Below are 11580 nucleotides of genomic sequence, written 5' to 3'. Positions count from 1 at the left end.
TGCAATGCAAATTCGAATCCGAAGTCTTCATACTTGCCTAACAAAACAACATATCCAAAGTCTTCATATATATGCATTTGAGTCAAAAGTTAATCAAACTCAAACCCTACTCATATATAAGCGAGTTTGTACTTTACGCTTTAGATATAGATGAACATAAAATAGTAGAATCCGGGATAACCTTGGGACGGTTTTAGAAAGTTCATGCCCAGCCCGCAAACAGTCAAACTCCAAACACCTTATTAATCCAATGATCCATTAACTCTACGACCATAAAGTCAATTTCCTTATAAGAAGTAATCCCTCCTTTATTCCATAACTGAAACAAATAATAAAAGTATCTAAATGTACACAAATAAATAGAAAAGTTGATATTTTATATATTTATGCAAAAAACACTTGCCTTTTCAACAAAATTGTATTGAATGGTCTCCACAAATTCCCGCATGTGTTTAATGACCATATAGCCGCATTCCCAACCTTCTTGTTGTTGGTTGCACTGCAATTAGTTCACAATTAATTATTTTAAGCACCTGTAATAAGTAATAACTTGATATAAAAGTATAAAACATACATTCACCACTGTCCATGTAAATTTTCTCCTGAAACCGTTATCAGCTAGACCCGAAATGGTGTAGCTCTCCTCACTTTCCCCCCATTTTAAAGAATCAACAATATAGGCGGTTGAGGTGCCCGGTTCAAAGATAAAAAGCGTCCAATGACCACTAAAAAGTAGAAATTATGAACAATTAAATATGTATGTGTATGACTATATGTATATGAATATATGTATGCGTATGTATTGACGAAAACATATATATAGCAAATGGTGCAAGAAAATATCTTTTGTTTCCATGATATTTGAATATTTCTTTGATGTGTTCCACAACAGCCTCCGAATTTGTGTCACATTCTGTACCTTTAATACGGCTAGGATCAAGGAATGCGCATTCGGATTTGGGCAAGAGAAAAAAATACCTTGAATATATAGATATGAGATAAAAGTTAGTAATTAAGTAAATTATATCCAAATAACTAAATATGTTTTGTACCATATTTAAACAATAATAACTTACATTGTAAACGAATGTATAATGCTGAAATCAAGCCATTCCTTTGAAAATATTCTTAACAACTCTGAATATGGGATTGCATTTGCAACTCGTTTGGAGTACATCCCTTGAGGTGAAGAAATGCAAATGGAATGACGTGCACCGACAAATTTGTGTAAATGATCAAACATAACTCGAATGATACCCGTTTTTTTCTTTAATTTCTTCAATATGGGTTCCAAATCAGGATCTTCCCACTTATCGTGTTCGGGATCATTTACTAGTGTAATTTGTGGTTCGGGCTCAGGCTCAAGCTCGGGTTTGGGTGCCCGTACGGTAGCATATGACGTGATTTGTTGCTGGTCCATGGATAATAACTAAATACGATTATAAAAACATTAGTACATATATAAAAATATATGTTTATATATATACAAATTGATATATAAACAAGTTTTTGAAAACTAACCGCGTTTAAAAACCCGTCTTTGAAAGGATATAGATTTTCCGTTTGATTTTGGTCGTCTTCATCAACCTAAAAACAAACAAATCGTTGAAAAATCGAACAAAGAAACAATATAAAGAAGAGTAAATGGGTTGGCTACCAAATGATAGGACGTCATGTGTTCGTCATGGAATTGTGATGAGCCATGATGCACTTCATCAACCTAAATTTACAAACAAATTGTTATAATATGAACAAATCAAACTAAAATAAAAAATAATTATTAGATTAAATGGGTCGACCTTCTGTGGACGGTAACTTGAAGTGTCCGAGGTATCATCATCATCTATTTGTGGCGAAGCATCCACTCTCGGGGCACTAGGTGAGCTAGGTGCCCCTTGGTTCGCAAGCTACAATTTAACAAAGAAAATATTATAGTAACTATTACTATATTGATATACTAAAATATATTTTAATATAATAAATACCCTTATCGCATCTCTTGGCCATTGAACGATCTGGTCAACCATTTCTTCAACTCGTTTAAGTTCACTCGACCTTGCCACTTTGTAGACTTTCAACGTCTTAAATTCATCAACGACGTCATCCACCGTAACCTTGACACAACCCTCCATTATTGTTTTACAATGTAGAATTGCATCAGTGCTCGGCCAGACCATACCATCAGCCACTTTCTCTAGTGAATCACCCACTTTTAGTAACAACTCACAACTGGTGTGGCTCTGAAAAATCATTCAAAATTTTTAATATATATAACATTTTAATATAGCAAATTATAAATATATTACCTTAATAGGTGGATAGTCGACTCGTATATGAGGTCTCGCATCCACCTGTGGTACCAACACTTTATCATGATTCACATTCTGAAACAATCCACCATGAGCTTTTGTATAACCTATAAATACAATATAACAAGCAAATTAATTACAGATTATTATGCTATCTATGAATTCAAGCTCTCATAATGGCTATGACGTTCAGAAAAGAAGAGCTAAATAAATTACAGATTTAATAATGATTTTGGTACTTGTAATTAGTTACAATAGAAATGCAGTTTCATGGGCAGGTTGCATTGGGTTTACTATTAATTTTGGTAGGTCAAACTGGGCAGCCATTCAATCTCTGAAAATAGCAAAGCAGGTCACACCAGGCGGATTAACATTAAGGCGTTCTGGAAAAGAAGTCATTTATTTAGATCCACCCGTTCTAACTCACACCCATTTTGACCTGAACTCTTTCTAACATAAATCAAAATAACCTTTTTTTAAGCTGGCCCGTTCTGACCCGCACCCGTTTTGGCCCGTTCCATCAGCACCATTTAAGAAGTTTTGTTTTGATATAAAAGGATTTTACTTTTGTGAATGTTATATAAGTATCACACTGCCAGAAAAAGCCACTTTCAAACAATACAAAAAGGATTTTGAAAATATAGAATATGTGTACAAGATGCAAACCAAGTATATAACTTTAATAAATAGTAAACAAAGACTAGAATATGTAATCACATCAATCTGACACGTATCATAGTATTTTAATCCATCCATCAATATCACTTGTGTAAAAGTAGAAATCACTTTTTGCATACTCCTACACTCCCACATAAATAGTATAATACTATAAATCTATAACATGTAATCACCACGTAGTTCAACATTTCAGAAGCAGTAGAGAATACGAATATTAGAACAGTTTAGTGACATCTAAGGCAATCCTATCAAAGTAACATCTAAAAAAGATTACAAATAATAATAATGCAGATCTTTGAAGGAAACACACACAGTCATTACCGATAATCTGGGATAAGGTCCTTGATCGTCCCCCATGCTCGGGTCCAATAACTCGAACCAGCGGGTCTTCCTTATTTTTAGAATAGCTCCCATCCGCTATCATACTTTTCTCCACTTGTTTTTATAAAAAAGATATGCTTAAACATTCGGCTATAATAATTACAAATCAAACTAAATTCATTTTCATATAATTAAATAACATAATCATTTACCAAAGTGCCGGCCTTCTCAATTGCAACATCATCAAGTGAATACAACTTGGTCTCTTTGTGTTTTGTTGCGTGACCCATTATAAACAACTTTGAACGTTTGTTTAGTATTCCTTTAAGTAGGGGGTAGCTTGATTCAAGTTGAGGCCATACAGTTTTCATCTTCCTTCTCATACCACTCCATCCATCGCGCGCTACATGAAGTTTGTGTTTTTTATTGGCATTGCTAGCTTTAGCTTTCTCTCTTATTTCCTTCACACAATCAACAAATTGTTATTAACTCAAAATTACTAATAATAATAAACAGCTCAAAAATACCTGATATTCCTCGCTTGTCCTTTGTTTATAGAACTCCTCCCAGTCCTCAATTTCGATAAATTTATATACTTTGTAAGCTTTCTTGGTATCGGGCGTTGCGTTGTATATATAGTCTCTAGCAAGCCTATGTCTAAAGTTAACGCCAAGTCCTATAGCCCACTTCCTCATATACGCTTTCGGGGTATCAGTATCGATTATCCAATATTTCTAAAGTTTAAATAACATCAAGTTAAAAATATTAATTAATTTATAAGTATTCTATATTTCTTATAACTTAAAATATAATTCGTACATTTACTTCTAACCACAGATTATCAAAATCTTTATCCTCAAATTTGGACATTTGAATATGACATGGAAAGAGATGTTGAACCTCCATCCCATAGAATGACCTGAAACGTCCCACTATTTTCGGGTCATCACCAGTGGGCTGATTATTTTCATCGAAGTTTATAGCTATCTTCTGATCGGGTATCTTCTTAAAACAAGCAGGGCCGCGCTTGGTTGTTGATTTTCTTTTCGTACTATTACCTTTGGTTGGTTTTTTTTCCATGCTACATATGATAAGTGAATTAAAGACAAATACACATATGAAAGAATCATAACCCGACAAACAACACATGAACTTAATTATACAGGGACCATATACAATATTTAGATCCTCAACCACACCAACCCAAATATATAAATAGAGCAAAGGGGCTGTGATTTTCAAGAACAAAAAACAATAAAAGAAGACTTTACAATGGCAGTGGATTGAAGAAGATGAGACTTTTATTCAATATTGTCGTTCAATTTTATTTTCAAGAATGAAAAATGAACTTACTCTCTGGTGTGTGTGATTGAGGACGAGCGGCGGGGTCTGGCGTCTACCGTCAAGGGTGGAGAGGACGACTGACGAGGGCGGAGAGGACCACCGGCGAGGCAGCGGAGGCTAGGGCTGGCTGTAACTGCTCTGTTAAAAACCTTAGTATTACTGAAGCCACTAACTAATTAAGTTAATATATTTTAAGGGGAAAGTAAATTTCTTTTGGAGGAAATAGGTAAAACTTTTGGGGGGGAATAGGTAAAAAAAATTTTGGGGGGAAGTAAATTTCTTTTGGAGGGAATAGGTAAAAACTGGGGGGGGGGGGGGGAATAGGTAAAAAAATTGGGGGAAAAGGGTAAAAGTATTTAAGGGTGTAGACTCAGCTCGTCTGATATTACTGACGCTTGAATTTGAGCTCGAATAGAAAGTTCAAAGATTCAGCTCGGCTTGAATAAGCCGGGGTACTTAATTTGATACAAGCTCGACTCAAGTTAATTTTCAATTGAAGTTAATAAATTTTAAATATAAAATTAATAAACTCACTACGATTAATAAAATGTTTAAATGAAATAATACAAACAATCGACAATGTCTCATTAACATGGATAATCAAACACGCCATTTTTTATCTTCATTATTCTCATTTACTCTGCATTAAAAAAATAAACAGGCTATTATACTAAAAAATAAGAATAAATTATATTAATAAATTGGTTATATCAAACCTTCATCAACGTAAACCCCATTGATGTCATCACGCAAGTTTGTGGTGTGCATAAAGTTGTCGTAATTAACCGGTTCAGTATCGACCGAAAATGGTGGAAGATCATCAAAGTGGTCATATTCATCCTCGTTAACAACATTATGAACACCAAAAATGCGCCGTTTACCTTGCAGTACAATGTGGTATCTTGGTTTGCTCGGGTCCTTGACATAGAAAACTTGTGAGACATGTCTTGCCATAATGAATGGTTCGGATTTATAGCCGTGAGTTGCAAGGTCGACAAGTGTAAAACCATATTTGTCAACTTGAACGCCTGTACGGTCATTTACCCACTTACATTTGAACAAAGGAATATTGAAACCATGATAGTCCAAATCCCAAATTTCTTCTATAACACCGGAATAAGAATCTTTGGCGATTTTAATCAATGTATCACAACGTTGTCTATTGAACTCGGTTGTCGATGCTATAATTGTAACTCCACTATTCTGCACTGCACTTTTTTTATCTTGATCACGGGTGTAAAATGTATAGCCGTTAATGTCGTACCCTTGATAAGTATCAACTATAAAATCTGGACCTTGTCCTAACCTTTTTACGGCTTCATCAACATCAGTTTCTCTTACCTTCCTTTTCATCCACTTCGACAACTCTTTGTTTTGAGTTTTTATGTACCATATATCATCCTTACCCGGGTGTGTCAACCGTAACATTTGCATGTGTTCCTTAACATATGGAGCAAGACATGTCATGTGTTTAAGGACCACTAAATGTGCATCATGTAAATCTTCGTGAGATGGCGAGAATGTTTTGAAACTAACTCTAGCATGACCATCAAGTCGTCCGGAGTGACGAATTTTAGGAATACCAACACTGTCAAGACCCTCCACATAGCCTGTGAAAAAAAAGGTTATTATATTGTTACTTAAAACTAATACATGTAATATATTATTGATAGCATTACCTTGGCATAACTCAATCACCTCTTCAGAAGTATACCCTTCAATAATATTGCCCTCTGGTCGATGACGATTTCTTACATAACCTTTCAAGACACTCATATATCTTTCAAAAGGGTACATATATCGTAGGAACACAGGACCACAAGCCTTAATCTCTTGTATGATATGAGATATTAGGTGAACCATTATATCAAAAAATGATGGTGGAAAATACATCTCTAGTTCACAAAGGGTAACATAAATGTCTTTTTGCCATTTATCCAGTTGCTCTACATCAATAACCTTTGAGTGAATGTTGTTAAAAAATAAACAGAGCTTTGTGATTGTATGTCGGACGTTTTCTGGCAACACTCCACGAATTGCGATAGGAATCATATGTGTCATCAAAACATGACAATCATGAGACTTCATTCCGATCAATTTACGGTCTTTCATTGACACTAATTTTTTAATGTTTGAAGAATAGGTTGATGGAACCTTAATATCATGTAAACATTGACAAAACTGTCTTCTTTCTTCTTTTGTTGTATTATAACAAGCATGCGGTAGATAAATATGGTCGCCTCTTTTTTCCGGGTGAAGCTCTTTGCGTATATTTAGAAGTTTCATGTCTTTTCGAACCTTAATCCCATCTTTAATTTTACCCTTAATATTTAATAATAAGCCTATCAAGCTGTCGCATACGTTTTTTTCTATATGCATAACATCTAAACAGTGTCCAACCTTTAAATCTCTCCAATAAGGTAAATCCCAAAAGATTGACTTTTTTTTCTAGATGGCTCCTTTCTCAACACGAGATCTTTTTCCCAACACAGTATTTAATTTTTTAACTCGCGAAAATGCATTGGACCGTGTCTTCATCGTCCCGGTCTCGATATTTCCATCAAACTCAACCGTTTTATTCCTAAAAATGTGACCCTTCGGAAGGAATCTTCGATGTCCCATGTATACATGTTTTCTGCAATTTGTTAACCTTGTCGCGCTTGTTTCATTTTCACAAACCGGGCAAGCTTCTTACCCTTCGTAGTGTATCCCGACAAGTTACCATATGCTGGAAAATCATTTATAGTACAAAAAATCATGGCATGCAATTGAAAGTGTTCTTTCCCATGAGCATCATATAAGTTTACACCTGAATCCCAAAGGGTTTTTAAGTCATCAATCAAGGAGACAAGTACACGTCAATATTATTACCAGGCTGTTTCGGACCCTAAATCAACAACGGCATCATAATGTATTTCCTTTTCATGCATAACCACGGTGGAAGATTGTAGATGCATAAAAGAACCGGCCATGTACTATAAATACTACTCATGCCCCCGAAAGGATTAAACCCGTCTGAACTAAGACCAAACCGTATGTTTCTTGTCTCCTTCCCGAATTCAGGATACTTGTTATCAATTGTTCGCCACTGAGGTGAATCCGCAACATGTCTTAGTTTTCCATCAATTACACGTTCATCCGAATGCCAACGTAATAATTTTGCTTCTTTTTCGTTTGAAAACAACCTTTTCAGTCTCGGTATGATAGGGAGATACCACAACATTTTAGCGGGCGGTCGTTTTTTTTCACCTCATCATCATCAACTTCATCCGAATCTTTTTTCTATTTATACCTCGATGCACCGCACACAATGCATTTATGTTCATTTTCGTACCGCTTTCTATACAAAATACAATTATTTGGACACGCATGTATTCTTTCAACTTCCAATCCCATCGGACACATAAGCTTTTTTGCTCGGTATGTCAAAATTGGTAATTCATTGTCTTCCGGAAGCATGCGATCATGCAAAAACACTAATAGTTCCGTGAAACTTTTATCGCTCCATCCGTTTTTCGACTTTAAGTTACTCAAATTCAGCACCGCATCAAGTTTATTAAGTCTAGAACCGGTATATAACGGTTTTTCTGCATCTTCAAATAGGTGTTGTAAATTTTCTATTTCAGCATCGCCCATATTAGTCTCCATATCATGTAACATTTCATTTAAATTGTCATCGGGGCCATTCAAATGGTTATCATTCTCATCAAGGTTTGATGAGTCATTGTTGTACGTACTATTAAGGTTTGATGCGTCGTCGTTGTATGTAGTGTCATTAGCGGTCGACGATGTGCTAAAAGCAGCTAGTGATTCTCCATACCTAGGCATAAAGCCATTTTCGAACAAATGTGCCTCTATTTCAATGATATCCTCAAAATATTGAAATGTTTGACATACGGAACAAGGACAACAAATTGACCGACTTCTTTTTTTTACGCGATTTGCTTCGGCGGCACTAAGAAAACTTTGAACACCGGCTGCATAAATTTCAGATGTATGCAAAGCTTTGTACATCCAATCACGATCCATCTGGAAATAAAATATTCAAACAAGTGATAGGTAATATATAGATGAAAATTGTAACATTATAATATTTATAAAAATGATAGGTAATATAAAAGATTTTAGAAAGGGCATAAGCTTATGAAAAATTATAGTCATTTAATAACATGCATATATAAAATTTAAGATCCCAAAAATAAAATAAAGAATAAAAATCCAATCAAATTCAAAAATTAAATAACATTAATCTGGTATAATAATTCTTAAAAGTTTGTTTAGAAATATTTACCAAATAGTGTTGTTAAGTAGCTTTTTATTTCTAATCCATACTCTTATTGGATAACTAAAAGGGACCCATGCCATATCTTTATTTTCTTTTTATTTAAAAAAATAGTGTTAACATAGATCTAAAATTAATAATATTTTACAAGTATGTCTATTCCTTTTTCTTTTTTTTTCTGTTTGAAATTCGAACTAAAAAAAACTTATCCGGTTCACAAATGTATATATATAAATAACCTATAAATAAAAACCAAACAAAAACCTTTTATAGCCATACGGAAAATTCCAAATAAACTCATGAGCTTTCTTCCTTAACATTAAAATTATTTATATTTAACATGATTAACTATCTTCTCTATATACACATTCATTCACTCTTCATGTTCAATACCAAAAGTTTCATAGGGTCATAAAGGGATGTAGATTGCCGACAAAGAAGAAGATAGGATTTACTTTAATTAATTGCCTTTTGCATTTAAGTAAATAGCATAAATAATTAAAATTTCTGGTTATCCATGTTCAATAAAATAAATAATTTAGTAAACCATTTTTTTTTCGCAAATGCACAACGAAACATGACTAACATGCCTAGTACTATTATTTGTATACTATCAGTTATCAACTATCAATTATCAATTATCAACTATTAAAACTATTAATTAGTATAGTGTTAATGAGGCGAGCCTGAGAAGAGCTCGAGCTTTTAAAAAAAAGATCTAAACGAGCCGAGCTCGAGCATAGTCGAACTCGGGCTCGACTCGTTTGCACCTCTACACACATGTGTATGTATATATTATATATATTAATAAACAAATAAGCATAAATATGCATATACACTTACAAATAACAAAATATATATATGCACATACTTATAAACAAATCAACAGTTAATAAATGCAATACAATTAAAATTTTCCATACCTTAATTAATTTGCTTGGTATTTGAATATTATATTCTTGATCACTAGACAAATCGAACTTTATATCTGTATACGTTAAAATATATTTAACAATACATAAAAATATAAAAGTAAACTAAAATATACCTTCATTGGATCTTCATTATAATGGTCAAGTTTGAGTTACATATAATATGGAAGATAATTGTAAGTTGTTTAAATTGGAAGAAAAAAAAAAGATAAGGAGAATAAGAGATAATATATAGTTTGAAAGTTGAAATTAATTTAAATTATATATGTTATTATCCATGTGAACCGCACCTCTTTTGTTATCCACTATCAAAAGATGTGGGTGATGTTTGACTGCATCTTTTGTTTATTGTGAACCGCACCTCTTTTGTTATCCACTATCAAAAGGTGCGGGTGATGTTTGACCGCATCTTTTGTTTATTGTGAACCCCACCTTCTGTACTAATTTAGTTTAAAAACCGTTTTTACGTTAAAAGGTGCGGTTGAATGACTGAACCGCACCTTTTGTGTTTTACCTATCGCATCTTTTGCCTGTTTTTATAGTAGTGTCGCCATCATCATATATGAGGAAAAATTGATAAATAGGACAATCAATCAGAGTTGTGATCCGTAGACAATATAGTAGCATTATCAATTTAAATAAGAAATCGTAGACAATATAATTTTTCATGTTAGTAATTATTGATTTGTAAATTTAATTGTAATTAAGTTTTCAACATAATTTGATGGTTACAACGCATGGCATGATCTCGTAACATAAAACTTGATACACAAACAACCACATCCAAAGATGTAAAGCATTTGATAATTTACATAAAGTTAAATATTTTAAAATGACAACTTTAACCTTTATTATAAGGACTATTGGTTTTTATTGGTTCCAAGTATTTCATTTTTGCCGGCGCTGGTCCCAACTATCACTTTAACTGCCAACGGTCCCAACTTTCACACATGTGTCTGTCACCAGTCCACGACTAACCGAGTACTAACTCCGTTATGTTTTAGATGACGTGTCCATCCTACGTGTTAAAAAACCTTGACGTGGTTGTCTGCGTGTATATTAATAACAAAAAACCAATTTCCTTTTCTCTTTTCTGTTTTGTCTCCAGTCCCATAATCTGTGTTGCCACCACCGGCGACTTGAACAACTCTTTCATAAGCAAGCAACTGTTGTCTTCTCCTACTACCGTCTTCATTAGTTCCTGCCGTCGACTCTCTCCTCCCTCTAATTATGCCATCACCACCACTTACGTCTTCTTTTCCGGCAACTGTGATGCAACTGCAACTCCACTTTTTGCAAAAGGTATCTTCTCCAGCCACCTTTGTTTGAATAAGTTGTAGGTCAAGAATAGGGTCGGATTTTGAAGTTAGATCTGAAATTATGAGATGCATATAAACAAACTTCATGAAGATCTGAAACCCCATTTGTTTAAAACAGTTGCAAATCTGAAACAAGGAGATGTTGATGGTTTAAATGCTTCATGTAGCGGCTTGTGAGAGAGATTGGAAAAGTTGAATGTCTTCGGAAGTTACAGGTGACGCCGGAGAAGATGATCGGAGGTTAGGTGGTGTGACTATGAACTGATTAACTGATGAAGGTTGGGATGATGGTGATTTTATTTAAATATAATAATTTAAAGTAAAAATAAATTAAAAAAAAACAACCACTTACTTTGACTTTTGACTTTAGAATACATCACTAATTTGAACTTTCA

The 11580-nt window shown here is 33.9% G+C and overlaps 1 protein-coding gene across 1 annotated transcript; it reads right to left on the bottom strand.

Annotated features, from left to right (window-relative positions):
• Positions 1 to 5287: 5287 nt before the first annotated feature.
• Positions 5288 to 6764, bottom strand: LOC143565079 (uncharacterized). The gene is made up of 3 exons (XM_077052169.1): positions 6332 to 6764; positions 5369 to 6262; positions 5288 to 5292 (listed from the first exon to the last, which is right to left on the bottom strand). The coding sequence occupies exons 1-3, from the start codon at positions 6762 to 6764 to the stop codon at positions 5288 to 5290; spliced, it is 1332 nt and encodes a 443-aa protein (XP_076908284.1).
• Between the last annotated feature and the right edge of the window lie 4816 nt (positions 6765 to 11580).

Source organism: Bidens hawaiensis, unplaced genomic scaffold (genome assembly GCF_021521415.1).
Source record: "Bidens hawaiensis isolate Kalapana, Puna unplaced genomic scaffold, B.hawaiensis_p1.1 tig00022282_1, whole genome shotgun sequence".
In the NCBI taxonomy this organism is placed as follows: Eukaryota; Viridiplantae; Streptophyta; class Magnoliopsida; order Asterales; family Asteraceae; genus Bidens; species Bidens hawaiensis.
The sequence above is the reverse complement of the archived record's forward strand: the minus strand, read 5'-3'. Positions and strand labels throughout refer to the sequence as shown.

What these genes read in the sequence shown, in the direction of transcription:
- LOC143565079 (XM_077052169.1), bottom strand. Translation starts at nt 6,764, where the DNA reads ATGAAAGACCGTAAATTGATCGGAATGAAGTCTCATGATTGTCATGTT. An exon ending in GGTGATTGAGTTATGCCAAG is followed by an intron (nt 6,263 to 6,331) that starts GTAATGCTATCA and finishes TTTTTTTCACAG; the next exon opens with GCTATGTGGAGGGTCTTGAC.